The following is a 14,859-nucleotide window of genomic DNA, read 5'->3' on the forward strand; positions in this document are numbered from 1 at the left end:
TCGCCTGGATTCCGTCTCGGATTCGTCACTTGATGCATCATTCGAGTTGATCTCACTGTTCTTCTCTGTCGCATCACTTCGACGTGATTGACGTTGATATGCTGCAGAAGCTGACAGCAAACTCTGCCTGTGTACTTCTGTTCGCAACACTTCAGGAGGATTCACTTGATCGACAGCGGTAACACACGTTTTCTGAATGAAATCTTGGAGCTGTACAAGTGAAGGCTTCGGAGCGTCTGCCAATGTCTCAATGCGCGAGACAGTCTCGTCACCAAATCCAATCGCATCTTCCTTATTCCACCGTAAAGCAAACGTTCGCAGCAATTCCAAGTGACTCTCTCCGCTGCCACGCCCTCCAGTTACTGCACCCTCATTTCGAGTGAAATCAATTAGAGCTTGCAACTGAGCGAGTGAGCGTTCGATGAAGCCTGCTCTATTCTCGAACTGGCACATGAGAAAATGAAAATCGAGCAGCAATTCCGTCAACTCCTTCGACTTCGCTCTCCCGCTTGTTGATAAAACTGGTTCAGTCGTCGTTGCTGCAGCACAGACGCTCTCTTTTCTTAAAACAGAAATGATACGAGCGTAGAGATCGCGTACAGATTGCATTGAGAAGCTACCAAAATGTTGATGGCGACTTTGAAGCAGCTTGAACCACAACCCACCGTTCATCGGATCTTCAGAGAGAAGACGCTCGAGTTGCTGTTGAAACAAGTCAACATCAGAGCTTTCGCCAGTCTGCAATGACATGTTCAGTTTGACGCGATGCAACTCTCGCGACTGAGGATTCGTAGCTAGTGCTCTTGCAAGAATTGCAGCTTGCTTTTCCACAATACTTGCTTTTATAGCTGAGCTCAATCTTTTTGTCTTGGGTTGAAGCCGAATTGTCTGCTCCTGAAAGGTTATTAAATCGAGCCAGCTACCAACATTGTGTGGGTTAGCTGTAACAGCAGTGTTGAGGAATTTGCTGCGTTCCACTAGATGTTGCTCCACGCTTTGCCCGTCAGTGAGAAGAATTCCGTTCGTGTCATCATTGGCACGAGAGAAACCATCGTACACCTCACCCATATCGCCCACATCGAGTACCGGATCAAGCGGAATATACGTCATTTCAGGTAGACGGTGGTCAGGTTGATTCATGACGTCTTTAGCTGCTACACGAGACAATCTTTTCTCCGAATAGGCGAGATACAGACGCTTCTGTCGAGCATTTCTCTCTAATTTGCGTGCCTGGGGCGAAAAGTATCGACCTGTGTCTTGGCTGTTCTTCTCCTTGCCAGATCCTTCACTACTGATATATTTTGGCCATGCTTGGGATATCCATGCACCGGTATGCAGGTTCCGTTTCGTAGCCAACTCGTACAGTGGCTGGTCGTGGACATACGTCGATCCGAAGAACTGGTTCTCGCGATCACCTACACAGTCGAATTCAAAGAGTTTTTCGCTCTCTTTTCCTGCATTTTGACCGCAGACAGCAACATCTTTGGCAGTTTGTTTCGCGATCCGAGTCTCCTTATGACAGCGCAACTGGGAGCGCGACCGAGAGTTGCTGCGGCTACGATGCCGTCGTCGTCGAGAGCGATGACTAGAGCGACGCCTTTCTTCGTCATCGTCACTACTGTTGGAGCGACTCCACGACCTGCGCCGTTTCTTGTCTTTGCTCTTCTTCTTGAGGTGGCGACTCTCGCGCGATGCCACGGCCGTCGACTCCTCGCTGCGTCGCTTCTTCTCCTTGTACCTCTTCTTCTCTTTGTGGCGATGTTTATTATGACGATGTTTGGAAACTTGCAACGCAGACTCGGATTCTGCAGCATCGTGCTTGGTCTTTGAAGGATCTTCACTTTTACCACCGGAAAAGCTCTTTCCAACGCTCAGCCAATCTAGGAAGAGGGACACACAGTATTAGCGCATTACTTCTGTCACACCTTAAGACCCACGTATACTGCCTACCATTGGCGTTACTTCCAGCGTCTGCATCGGCATCGGGACTTGCCAGCTTCCGCCCTGCTGCGAACATGATGCGCAAAATACCCAATTGGACTATTTTCTGGACAATAAATGTGTATCGAGCTATATATTTTTGGAAATATGGTCCAATGTTTATACCAAAAACAATGAGCTGCGAGAAGCCCGCAATGCTGTCGCCGCCTGCGGACCTAACCGACGAGGAGGAAGTCTCCGCTTATATTAAGGAGAAAATTTGTGTGTATAGCAATTTTCCCAAGCCTGGTGCGGACTTTAGCGACGTCACTTCGCTTCTGTTGGACCCTATTGCCTTCCAGGTTGCCATCGACGCGCTCAAGTTGCGGTATGCGGACAAGGGCATCACACACGTAGTTAGTACCGAATCGAGAGGGTTTATCTTTGGGGCACCATTAGCGCTGGCTCTACAGGCCGCTTTTGTGCCAGTGCGTCGCGCTCGGCGACTACCAGGAGACGTCGTCGGCGTGGATTATGTGTCGGGATATTACAGCGGTCGGATGGAGGTTCACCTGGACGCCATCCCCAACGGAGGACGTGTTGTCATCATCGACGATTTGGTTGCATCTGTACGATAGATTTGTGCTCTTGTGCTATGATATTTCAGCAGTCGATAATGCCTCATTGTTGCTGACAACAACCTGCTGCTACGCAGGGCAAAACGCTTAAGGTGACGGTCGAGCTCGTCGAAAATCTCGGTGGAGAGGTAGTAGAGTGCGGATGCGTGATCAATTCGCTGCATTCGACGGTGTGTTTCCTGTGTCTATCTTGCTAAAATGCTACTGGTACTACATGTAGAACTGACCATGCCTTCATGCAATGCTCTACAGGAATTGCTGGAGAACATACCGTTGTACGGCCTCACGACGATATGACCGTCTTTTTAGAAATGTATGTGGCGCTATACGACCACATGCGAGGCAAGATCGATAAGGCAAAGAGTCTTTGCTTTGCCAAAGACAATTTCGGTCTTCTGCGCTGTCGAACCGAGTGACCGCACTACATGTACACGACTCGTAATTCACCAGTCGTGAACATTCATAGACTCGCAGTCGCGTGCAGTGGATCGTTGACCTTTATTGAAATGTGAAGTATCAGTTTTTATTTTGCTGCTGAGCTGAGCGCAGTGAGTTCCATGCCAAAGAGTTTCATGCTAGGAGTAAGTTACTACTGCGCTTGCGAACGATCGAAGTACAGTAGGCTCTGGCACAACTTTGTCCTTGTGGCCTCGGTATCGCCAGTTTCGGCATCCCACATTGGGTTACGGTATGCAAACCTGTTGAGCCTGAATTATTGATACTGTTTAAGGCAATATTTGCATTTGATAGAATTTTACTGAGCACTGTCAAAAGTATACAATAAATTTTGATGACCCCAGTTTTGGACCTTCAAAGCGTTGGAATCAAAAACCGAAAAAACCGCGAAAGAGAAGAAGCTACTGCCTGCTCGGAACATGCCGCCTAAGCAGCGAACCCGCCAGCGCTTTGGACCCGGTCAGGATTACCTACTGGCCGTGCAGGTGAACACGGACCAGCCGTTCCGCGCGCCATACGGCGGGCTCATGGCCGGCTGGGAGAAGATCGCAACGACCCTCAACGGCAGTAGCGCCTTCAATATGCACCACCTCAAGGGTCCCATCGCCAAGAACCGCTTCGAGCGTCTAGTGGAGCGCCACCGCATCTGGGTCCAGAATGGCAGTCACCCAGACGACGCGCCGTCGCAGGACGAATCTTTCCAGAGTGTCATGGCCGAGGTGATACCCAAGCTGGAAGCTGCTGAGAAGGAGCCGCAGGCCCAGACATTGGGCAAGCGCGGCCGCCCGCGTAAGATCCGGTCGGAGGACGGTGAGGCTCCTGCCGAAAAGAAGCCGACATCGGCGTCTGCGCAGGTGAGCATCGCTCCGTCCCCATTGAGGGCCCAGCCGCCGTCCACCTCTCTCCTGGTGGATTCCGAGGATCAGGTGCTGCCCACTGCCACCAAGGCCACCCGCCAACGGTTCACTCCTGGAGATGACCTTTTGCTCGTAAAGCTCGTGAAGGAGACGCTGCCATTTCGTGCCAAGTTCGGCGCCATCTCGGCGGCATGGGACGATGTGGCGACTAAGCTGGACAACAGCCCCGAGTTCTCCAAGGACAATATCAAGGGCCCCATTGTGCGCTACCGCTTTGAAAACCTCGTGTCCAAGTACCGTGAACGCGTCAAACGCAATAACGGTCGTGTGGTGGGACCGAAGGGTGTCCCTGCAGGTGAACTTGAAGTGCTTCTGACGGAGATGGTGACGCTACTGGACGGTGGCGACCCTGTCAGCGCTGCGTTGCTTGCGCAGAACGTGGCAATCGCCACTGGCGCGAACGATGCAACTTCTCGGGAAGCCCCTCGTGCTGCAACAAGCCAGGATGAGGATTCTGCCAGTAGCACGCCAAGCGAGTCGTCATCACCGACCCCCACGCTGTCCCAGAGCTTCATCGCCCCTGTGGTTCAATCATCGAAGGCGCAAAAATTGACGGCGAAAAGCGTCGCACCGCTGAGTGGCGTGGACTTAACCAGCATTGCTGAGCTCAAGACGCTACTCCAGGAAATGGTGGAGCAACAAGCTCGGGCCACGGAGCAGTTGCTGCTCCTGCAGCGTGAAGAACGCCGCCTGGAGACCGAGCGACGAGAGCAGGCGTTGGAAAGCGAGCGTGAGGAGCTCGAGAAGGACCGCCAAGCGCTAACTTCTGTCGTGGTTTCGGTCATGAAGACGTTCCTCGAGGAGAACGGGCGCAAGAACTGAGACCAGTTGGTAGTTCATTTAAGGGTACTGTCGTTTAGCATTGTCTCTGTAGGGCCAGCGCCTTGCTGACGCTTGTTAAGTCCATTAAGTTCATGCGAACGTCTCGGACACTACATCGCGTTCAACTTTAAAGTTGCAGCTGATGATTTGCCATTGCTGTTGGCCAATTTCAGGATCACGTTTTTCCTAGAGGACTACACTTCTAAAGAGTGTCTCTATTACACAAAGAAGTGTGAACTGACCATGCCCGATGATGCAGGCTCATGCTTCGCAAGCACTTGGTGTGCGAGCTGCTGCGCCGGCGGAGGAACCTCTGCAGACGACACCAATCGTCGACGCCTCGCCGAAGACGATCCTCGCCGCCGAGACTACGAAACATCACGCAACGTGACCGTACAGCCCGTGGTGATGTCCCAGATCCGCCCGCCGCAGCCCCAAATGCGCACAAACGCTTAGAGCGCGAAGAAAGGGGCGACACTGATGTACTTCGTCTTGTAGCCGGCATGGACGAACTTGAAGTAGAAGGCGGCTTGCCCGAATTGCTTACGAGCCATCGCAGGAGCAGAGCATCAGTGGATAATGAATATATTGCATTGCCAGTAGCGTCCTTAAGCAGCAGCGATATCCAGTTGCATGCTGTTCCGCCGGCGATTATGACACGATCGGTGTGGGTTAAACTTCACAGATTCGATGCGTTTTGGTGTTGTTTGCTGAGACACAACCGACTTTCCCCTACAATTATCAAGTGCACACAAGTCGCAGTCTTGGTAAAAAAAGTTAGCTGCACACTGCAATTCTCATTGCGAGAATTACCAGCAGAAGAGCAAGCGCAAGAAGCTCACGAGAAATCAAGGAACTTTCGAGTGACAACAACCTCGAGACAACTATGTGCTGCCCTGATGGCGACGATTGCTGTGCGTGTCTAGCTGGCATGTGTTGCGCCTCGTGCTGTCTTTCGGCAGCCTCTGCGGGAGACAATGACCGTAGGGATCAACGTGACTATGATTCACGCTCCCCGAAACAAGTGTACGTTCAACCAGTGGTTGTGCAACAAGGCTACGAGTACCAGCCGCAGGGTTATGGACCGCCGCAAGGCTACGGACCGCCGCCTCCAGGATATGGACCTCCGCCCCCGCATCGCGACTACTACTAAAAACTACTTCGAAGTATTAATTCTTGAAGCACACTTTGATGAAGAGTACTGTCAGCAAGATACTTAAACCAAACACTTCGTAATACATGTACATGTAGAAAATGTGCGTTGTTTGCTCTTAGCAGATCGCGCAAGAGATTAGAATGTGTAGTATTTCGCTTGTGGCGTCGTTGGATGTCGAATGTTGCTCGTCAACGTGAAGACGAAATTATTGCCGCTGCTCTTGCAATACAAAGCTGGATACGCGGTGACGAGCAGCAGCTGTTCATCACCTGCATCAAGTCGCGACATTGATTCAAGCCCAATGGCGAGGGTTTTATTCTAGAAAAATGGCCAAGCGAAAAAAACGCTTTATTGCGTACAATAAGGCTGCGCTTCGGGTGCGGCGCTTCTACCATTCGTATCTTTTTCGCGTGCGTTGTGCAGTTTGGATGACGCAGCAACGAGCAGCTCGTGTGATCACACGTACTTTAGTGCGGTACATTGAGAAGAAGCGGGATTATCTCACATGGATCAACCACGTAGCGAGGTATCGTGTAGTAGAAAAACACTTTGAAATTCTCACATATTGAAGTGTTATTCTCAGATTTCTGGAATCAGATGTGAACGAGCTGGGAGATCAGCACAATTTACTCACAGTCGGTAACAAAGAGAAATGGGAGGGGAAACTGTTGTAGGCACGAGGTTGCATTGGCACAGTCACTCGCAAAGCGACCGCATCAACGTCGACAAGGTGCTGGACCAAGTGCGTGCCTTTTGCACTCGAGCAGTCACGTACTCGGATGGCGGAATTCTTATTGCGGTGGGGCTACCCGAAGCCGGCATTATCACAGCCGCTCCTGGAGAGGCACCCTCGTCAAGCGCCTTTATTGACTCTGTGCGCGAGTTTATGAGTAAACTGAATAGCGAGGTGGCGGCAGGGACCCTCGCCGGTAAGGTGGAAATTATCCCGATGCTTCATTGGGGCAAATTCGTGCCGGCCCTGAACGCGTTGATTGGAACGGCCGCTGATCACTTCCCTGCGGCCGACACTCTAATTCTACAGTCACTGGAGATCGACGTGGATGCAACCAGTGTAGCCTCCCTGCGCTCACACTTCGATGTCACGCAGGACCTTGTGGTTGGCGCGGTACTGCCTGGCCATGATTTTCGGCCCGATCCTTCGAGCCAACCAGTCGAGTTGAGCGGTTTGACATCGCCGTGGAACACGCTTGCACTCTGGAATCTGGAGCAACTTACAAAGGTGGGGTTTGCCCTCATGGGAGATGCGTTGCGTCTCGAAGCTGACGGGATTGGCTCGGCTGCTGGCATCGAAGAAGTCGCCACCATCGCCATGTACCAACAACTCTACGCCAGCGGTTCGTCACCTACAACAGCAAAACTGGTGCGCGTACCTAGCATCGCGTGGCAAGTGAATGGACTGCAAGACCCCAAGCGTCTGGAGTGGCACAAGAAAAAAATGGAGAGCAAGCAACAGCGCGCAGCCGCGCAGCTTGCTCACTTCGGTGGCGTGGCTTCCGGCTGCGTTTATCACTTGGAGGCATGAACAGGAAAACCGTAGAACTAGCTCAGAAGCGTTACAACCTGGCAGGTGGCTGATTTCAAGTGTCCTGAGCGTTTGGCGTGGTATTTGATGAAAATGCGGAGCAAGAAGCAGCGCACAGCGGCGCAAATGGCTCGTTCTGGCGGCAGCCTTTACTTCACAATGGGGCATACTAGAAGCGACAATGAACAGCTTTAAGACAAGCAAAGGTTTATCTGTTAGTTTGCATTGAAAATTTCAGTTTGAGGCATTTGATCACGTGCAGTCAGCACAATTAATTAAAATGTAAAAATCAAACGCGTCGTGCGGTTAACAAACTTCGTTGACATTAAAAAAGAAACTGTTCGAATGTCCAGCAGCATATTTGCAGGATACAGCATTCTGCAACCAATGATTATACATGTATGTTTATCCTGGATATCATTGAAAAGCTCACAGCCCCACAGGATAACTTTGCAGCTCCTGTCTCAATTGATCACTCCATCTCATTGATCTTTTTGTTCACGCTCAAATCTGCGACACTGCGATAGACAGTATTTCAACAAGTACGGTACTATCCGGCGGCAGACGACGTTACGGCGGCCAGCGGCGAATGGACTCAGGCGATGGCATCCAAACACGCGCAGCCTCTCTGCGCCAGGAGGCAACTCGGCGGTGGCTCGTAAAAGATGAGCTGGTGTTCCTCTTGCAGCACTACAAGCTGGTGGGCGTGCCAATTCTTCACTCGCTGCAGCTACGGCCGCCTAGTAGGTCCCATCGTCAGGTGGACTCTACGGCACGTATGTTAACACTTGTATTACTGTCAATAGGCGGCACTTTACTGTTCTACAACACGCTCAAGATCTCGGACTACAAGAAGGATGGATGGCATTGGCAGAAGCGCAAGGACAAAAGTGGACGAGTGCGTGAAGACCGCGCCAAGCTCGTGATCAACCGAGAAGTCATCATCTTAGGGACATACGTGCACTCGGCAGACACTTCTGTATGATGTTAGAAGTTTGCTTCAATTCTAGACACTCTGGCTAATCTTTCGTATCTACAGACATTCCACAGGAGAATTTACTCAGTGCGCGACTCCAACGACAGTATCGTCCTTGTCCACTACTTCGACGAAGTCAACAAGGAGCCTGTGCTCCGTCAATTTTCCTCAACGTCTAGTAAAAGCCGTCAAAACACCAACAAAGGGGTAAAACGATCGCTGCCAGTTGCTCTAGGTAGCAATACTTCCACGATTCTGATGCCGTCATTCCAGCAACTCAGTCCACCAAAGCCAATACCATCGGAAGAAACGGTAGATTCCATCATGAAAAGTACGCAGATATTCTCTCTTCATTATCGTAGAGCACCCAACTCTTAACCCGTGTATTTGTTATCTTCGATGCAGACTGTTTCGAGATGGACTTCGAGCCTCAAACTGCATTATACCAGACTTCTTCGCTCAGTATGTCGGATGCGGATCTGCTACTATTAAAAGACAGCACGATGGACTGTCTCAGTGCCGACGATTTGTTCAAAGATCTGGCGTCGCCAGAAAAATATACCAGCGGTTTGAGTGGCCAACAGACCTTCGAACTAGTCGAAATTTCAGACTTTTCGCCAGACTGGGACTTCGGAGATGGCGGGGCCAAAATTCTCATCTGCCTGGCAGCCAAGCTACCTAAAGGAATGGCTCAAGACCCGATGAAGTTGTTTGTGCAGTTTGGTGCGAAACGAGTCCGCGCCGAGAAAGTATCAGACACGGTATTGCGCTGCACAGGTGGGCTTTACATTTTTTTCAAGCTGTGTATGTTGAAACTAATCACGTACTTGCGTGTGTATTATTTGTACAGCTCCTAGCTCTTTGGAAGTTGGGGGCGTGGATATGTTTGTGTGCCATTGCGGGGGATCACAGGAGTGCATACAGCTGTCACATAAAAAGCAGTTCACCTATCGCAGTCATTATCAAGTGTCGCCTTCATTAATTGGAGACATTGCAAGAGATAAACGCCTCTGTGAAGCTCGGTCGATAGACCCTTTGGATCTTACAGTACCCAGTTCCTCGCATTATACATTCGGCACCGGCAAGAGAGGCAGATCACCGACCGTTCTATCTCATTGTGCAGTCATGAAACGATCAGAGGACAAATTTACAGGATCACTCAGAAATCTCTCGACATTTGTCGAGTCAGATTGTAAGCTATCGGTATTTCTGCATTTTTCCTCATTTCTTACGCCTTGTTACTATTTGCTTACTCAGTGGACGAGCGGCAATGCAAGATTCGAGTCGTCGAGCGGTTGTCTGAGTTTCACCATGCTATCCGCACAAAAACAACAGAGCCTGCACCCAAAGCGGCGTTGTCCTTAACTGGAAGTAGTAATGGTGACGGGAACATTCCTCCACCAAGAGAAGAGAACGCCTCTTTACCGGTGACACTACCGACGTCGGGTTCACCGACTAGTCAAGTGCAGCCAATAGCTCAATCAAATGTCAAAGCAGAGCCTCCAGATGAATCGACTTCCTCCAGTGAGATATCGACTGCGCTGGATGACTGCACAATCGAGACTCTGAGCGACAACGATTTAGAGCAGCTCTCAGAAAAACTACTCGAGCGTGTGGTGCGTCAGCTTATCACAGTCGCACATACAAGCGAGGAGCTGCTGGAGGAGCTCAATTCCCTGGACGAGACTGGTTTGAGCTTATTGCACTACGTGAGTTTCTACAACTACTCGCAGTTGGTGCCGGTGCTGGTTGCACATGGCGCACATATCAACCAGCAAAGTACGCAAGGCCAGACAGCACTTCATCTAGCAGCAGGATGCGGCCACGATGAAGTAGTCGATGTGCTACTGCAATCTGGAGCGGACCTTCAAGTACGTGACTTTGACGGCCTTACTGCTGCTGATCGCGCTGAAAAGTCAGGCCACGCACACGTTGCTGCAAAACTGCACCGTCACATGGGTGATGAGCCGAATGACTTGGGTGCAGTTGACGAGATATATGGCTTTGGAGGATCACCGATGGAGATTGACGATGCCCCGACACCGTACACGGATGCTGGGGATATGGGCCTTTTAGCAGAAAATGACGACGTGATGTCCAATGTCCGTCCACCGCGCTCTCACTCGAACAGCTGCGAGAGTCCGTCGGAGTCGAACTTATCGTCGAAGGCGACATCTTACGTAAGTGATCGATTGCCAAGAGATATTGACGTGTTGTGTTGCTTACTGAAAATGCAAAATGTTTCGCAGGTGGGAGAGAATCAAGAGCACAATCGGAAGCTGCTGCTTGGAGCTTTCTCGACGATGAGTTTGCACGATAAATGCGCGCTTTCGCTGACGATTTCCCGAGACTCTGGGGGTCACGTGTCCAGACGTCGGGAAAGTAGTGTCGGAGAAAATATTCCAATCAACTCTCCCAGTAGCAGCACGGGAACATCGGTGGGCTTCGGTTCATCTCCTGCTAGTATGGTTGGCATGGATGCCAATCTTGTCGGTGGACGCTTAGTGTTGGCCGGAAATGAGAACGACTCGGATGTTCAGAGCATGATTGCCGAAGACGAGGAAGGCTTAAACAAACTCCAGGCAGCAATGGAACTAATGGGTCCGGAAGAAAGACAGTCACTGGAAGACGAGGTGAAGGTATTGCAGCACGGCATCCGAGCGTGGTTGCTCAAGCGGAATTGCAAGAACATGCGTGAGACGACCAAACAGCTCCGCGAAGCCACGCAGAGCATTGAGGACCAGCAGAAGCAGCAAGAAGCACTATCAGAACGTGAGCGTGCCGCTGTGACCGTCCAGGCAGCGACGCGCAGCATGTTGGCACGACGTAGTTTCCTGCAGACAAGGCACGTCACAATTAAGTTCCAAGCCGCCACGCGAGGTGTCCTTTGTCGCAAGAACTTTGCCCGTATGAAAGCGCATGCTCTAGCATCGTTGGTGATCCAACGCAATGTCCGCGAGTGGTGGAACAAGCAACCTGCTGCAACTCGCATCGATAAAGAAATAGACGACCAAGAAAAAGATTCACAAGAGGAGAAAGCACCCATCCCAGAAGATGCATATGAAGCGCAACACAGCTTGTAAAACGCGCCACTAACCCCAGCAGAGTATCATAGTCCAACACAACTGCACACCTCCATCTTGTTCTATTTTGTCGCTTTCTCGGTATAACGACGACTTTAGCCTGCCATTGGAAACTCGTGCTAAAAATCTTAGTCCATAGTCTCAGCTCCTTCGTCTGTGTATCGTCGGAAGCCCGGGATGGGCGGCGTCCAGGTGGCAATTCCGCGCTCCTCCGGCGCCGGAGATACATCGATCTCCAGTGCTTCAGTCTGCAGCTCTGCGGGCAGTGCGTTGATAGCCTCCCACTTGAGGTCAATCTTGGTCTGCAGGTCGCGCATGAGGTGGTTGTGCTCGATGGTGCTCATCCTGTTAAACAGGCGGCCAATCTCCTGGTGGCGCTGCTTCTCCTCCTCTGTCCACTCCTCCCTGCAAAAAATGCACATCCGATATTAAGTACATTATAATTGTTGTATGGCACTAAAGCGCAGCATACGCGTCGGGGTACTGGCCCTTGATGGCACGCAGCATTTGCTCGAAGTTGGAATCATCGCCACCCTTCTTGTCCTTCTTTTTCTTCTTGTCCTTTTTGGCCGCAAATCCGCGGACGCTCGACGAAGTAGCTGCCGCATCGGCCAGTGCACAGGTGATGGCACGCTTGGCGCCCACCGCAGTCACGCTACGCAGAAGCAGAGCCATGTCAACCTGTTCAGAGTCTCTCGTCCACAAAGTGCCTCAATAGAGTGCTAAGTACGAAGCTGTGTACATAACTGTTACTTCGAAATATTTAAAAAAATATCTCTTTCAGTTCTAAGCAATTTAATTGTTTTGAAAACAATACTATTTCAAAACCTTTCTGAAACATAAGGGAAGTGGTCAATTCGAGGCCGGTTTTGCAGGTGCAATTTTCGGAAAGGCACTGCTTCGGACTCGAGCCTCGGAAGTCATAACTTTTGACAGTTTTGGAAACCTCCGGAATCCCTCTTTTTTTAAGGTGGTGATTGGCACATAATATGACAGTGCTGGTCGTTGTATTGTTACTTAAAGAAACCACTGGAATTGTGGCGGAGGTTCAATTAAAGGCCGGTATTAGACTTGTCTTGAGTATGTTCATTGGTACACCAGCATCAGGGCTAGGTCTACTAGAGCGGTGACTTTCGGTCGTACTTAAGGCATTATCATAGGCTACTAGGTTTGAGAGGTGATGCTATTTTGGAAAGGACTGCATTTCCAGAAGCACGCAGACACAGACAGCGCTCGAAATGTCGAGCGGGGCGCCGGCTCTGCTCGAGTCCCCAGAGCTCCGCTGCCACCCGGAGAACCTCGTACGGCTGCTCATGCGTCATGGCTAGCGACTCTTACCTTTTGCTGAAGCCAAGACCTCCTGTGTGATGTAAAACTGCCCGGCAGGGTGGGGGTAACGCTGCCGGATTGACAGACGCACATATTTAACCAATTGGGTACGGCAATCTTTAGGTTCCACATACTTATGAGGTCGTACCGACAGTTGCTCTGTCTAAACTACTGTAGAACCTACAATATCACTACCAGTGTCAACGCTTGGCGACATCGAGGTCGTCTTCTTGCAAGGCTTAGCCCTTGAACTACTCGTGCTCGCGTGTTTGCGACCTTTAGCTCCCGATCTGGCGGTGAACGCTTCAATTTCCTGTAAGACCTCATGTGTCAAGAGACGTCCGCCGACGGAAACGCGCTTGCGCTTCTGACCGCGGGCTTTGCTCGGTGGAGTTGGCATTGTGAGAATTTCGTCTTCGACAAGCGCCTTCATATGCAGCCATGTGGCAAGCAGGACGTGGCGAGGTGCCCCATTTCGTGTGAAATTGCTCAAACGGGCGCCCATTTTAACTAAAGACAAGGGAAACAGTCCACAAGCTTTGAACCCTGCCTTAACATTTCGATCGATCCGAGCCCCTCGCCAGGCCATGCTAGCCACTTGAATCGCATCGTCTTTGCTAATGTTGTAGTATCCGTTCTCGTCTTCCTCCACGAGCTCCCCAAGCAGAGTTTGTATCTTGCTCTTCAGTGTAGCGAATACGGCTACGTCTAATGGCTGCAGAAGGTGCGTGGCGTTCGGGGGCAGGAAAACCAGCATTACGTTCAGACACTCTGCTGCAGCAAGCACCTCTTCCGAGTAGTGAGATCCGCATCCATCCAAAATCAGCACAAGTGGACGTGCAATGGAATCAGGCACTGCGCTTGCAAAGAACTTCAACCATCGCTCAAAAAGGTTGGTATTGATAAAGCCCGAGGCTGAAGTCGTGACCACAGCGCCTTTTGCCTCGCAATTTTCCAGCAATCCAGGTGAAACGGTCTTTCCAGGCAAAACAAAAGCCGGTGGTATTACAAAGCCAGCAGCACTTCCACACGCAACAATTGTGAGGTGAAAATTAGCTGTAGGCTCTGTACTCCAAACGTTACTCGATCCACGAACAGCGACTACTTTCTTGCTCTTGAGTTGCTTCTGAAAAGCTGTTTCGTCCATATTAAAGACCCTCGAGCTGTCCAGTTTCAGCTCAATGATAAGCTTTGCCAGGGTGTTGAAAAGCGTAGTTAGGTCACCATGAACAACAAAGTTACGCTTTGTAGCAAGCGACTGGGCGGATCGCACGGTCAGCGCTGGATAGCGCTTTTTAAAGCCCTTGTACCAACCGTGGCCCACACGTTCGCCACAGCCCAGCAGGCCCACTTCCTGCGCCTTTCGTATGATCACGGCGCGCTCGACTGGGTGGCCAATGAGCTGTCGTCCTACCACCCAGTCGTATAGATGGTCTTCCGCTGCTTTCGGTAAGAACGTTTTGGGCCCAGGCCGTCCGGCTTTCAGTGACTTGCCCTCCGCTAGTGCATGTAGCCACTTTCGAATAGTTCTCTCATGAACGCCAGTTACAGCGGCGACGTCAACCACTGTACTGCCGGCTTGAACTTGAGCGATTGTTGCTTGTTTAAAGTCCACCGTGTAGGTAGGTGTCATCGAGCTGGTTTGGAAACGAAAGCTGCTTACAGTAGCGCTGCTTTCTGGCAGTGATCGCTCTCCCGCCAGCATTTCGCGCCAAATCTGTATAAATTTCTGTGAGTTTTGTACTTAGTTGTTTATCTACAAATGGCATGCTGGAAATCGTAATACACCGAATGCATTGGCTAATACCACACCGGCCTCGAATAGATCTACCGGCCTCGAATTGGAAGTTTCCCTTACTACTTATGTACTGTACTACAGAGTTGTAAATTTAAAATTTGCATTGCACTTTATTTTACAATCACAATAATCTGCGATTAGTCGATCAATTGTCTTGAAGCAAGTGCACCCCCTCGTGCCATGTCGCGCTTGTTGCTTCGCTCTCTACGCTCGTCGCCAGC

The 14,859-nt window shown here is 50.8% G+C and overlaps 6 protein-coding genes across 6 annotated transcripts; 5 read left to right on the plus strand and 1 right to left on the minus strand.

The window, feature by feature from the left end:
- Positions 1 to 2,114: 2,114 nt before the first annotated feature.
- Positions 2,115 to 3,059, plus strand: PITG_00211 (adenine phosphoribosyltransferase, putative; the record flags this gene model as incomplete). The annotated part of the gene is made up of 3 exons (XM_002908789.1): positions 2,115 to 2,549; positions 2,636 to 2,728; positions 2,811 to 3,059. The coding sequence occupies 3 exons, from the start codon at positions 2,115 to 2,117 to the stop codon at positions 2,853 to 2,855; spliced, it is 573 nt and encodes a 190-aa protein (XP_002908835.1).
- Positions 3,060 to 3,433: 374 nt separating this feature from the next.
- PITG_00212 (uncharacterized protein) lies at positions 3,434 to 4,891 on the plus strand (the record flags this gene model as incomplete). Its single annotated transcript, XM_002908790.1, has 1 exon — positions 3,434 to 4,891. One exon carries the CDS (start codon positions 3,434 to 3,436, stop codon positions 4,751 to 4,753), a length of 1,320 nt encoding a protein of 439 aa, XP_002908836.1.
- Positions 4,892 to 5,003: 112 nt separating this feature from the next.
- Positions 5,004 to 6,010, plus strand: PITG_00213 (uncharacterized protein; the record flags this gene model as incomplete). Its single annotated transcript, XM_002908791.1, has 2 exons — positions 5,004 to 5,140; positions 5,570 to 6,010. 2 exons carry the CDS (start codon positions 5,004 to 5,006, stop codon positions 5,904 to 5,906), a joined length of 474 nt encoding a protein of 157 aa, XP_002908837.1.
- Positions 6,011 to 6,561: 551 nt separating this feature from the next.
- PITG_00214 (uncharacterized protein) lies at positions 6,562 to 7,452 on the plus strand (the record flags this gene model as incomplete). The annotated part of the gene is made up of 1 exon (XM_002908792.1): positions 6,562 to 7,452. The coding sequence occupies one exon, from the start codon at positions 6,562 to 6,564 to the stop codon at positions 7,450 to 7,452; it is 891 nt and encodes a 296-aa protein (XP_002908838.1).
- Positions 7,453 to 8,041: 589 nt separating this feature from the next.
- Positions 8,042 to 11,511, plus strand: PITG_00215 (calmodulin-binding transcription activator, putative; the record flags this gene model as incomplete). The annotated part of the gene is made up of 10 exons (XM_002908793.1): positions 8,042 to 8,195; positions 8,259 to 8,431; positions 8,492 to 8,653; positions 8,702 to 8,759; positions 8,834 to 9,205; positions 9,279 to 9,440; positions 9,523 to 9,532; positions 9,592 to 9,620; positions 9,686 to 10,608; positions 10,678 to 11,511. The coding sequence occupies 10 exons, from the start codon at positions 8,042 to 8,044 to the stop codon at positions 11,509 to 11,511; spliced, it is 2,877 nt and encodes a 958-aa protein (XP_002908839.1).
- A 10-nt stretch (positions 11,512 to 11,521) lies between these two features.
- Positions 11,522 to 12,206, minus strand: PITG_00216 (uncharacterized protein; the record flags this gene model as incomplete). Its single annotated transcript, XM_002908794.1, has 2 exons — positions 11,522 to 11,916; positions 11,984 to 12,206. 2 exons carry the CDS (start codon positions 12,184 to 12,186, stop codon positions 11,640 to 11,642), a joined length of 480 nt encoding a protein of 159 aa, XP_002908840.1.
- Between the last annotated feature and the right edge of the window lie 2,653 nt (positions 12,207 to 14,859).

The sequence above is a fragment of the Phytophthora infestans genome, genomic scaffold (genome assembly GCF_000142945.1).
Source record: "Phytophthora infestans T30-4 supercont1.1 genomic scaffold, whole genome shotgun sequence".
Lineage (NCBI taxonomy): Eukaryota > Oomycota > Peronosporomycetes > Peronosporales > Peronosporaceae > Phytophthora > Phytophthora infestans.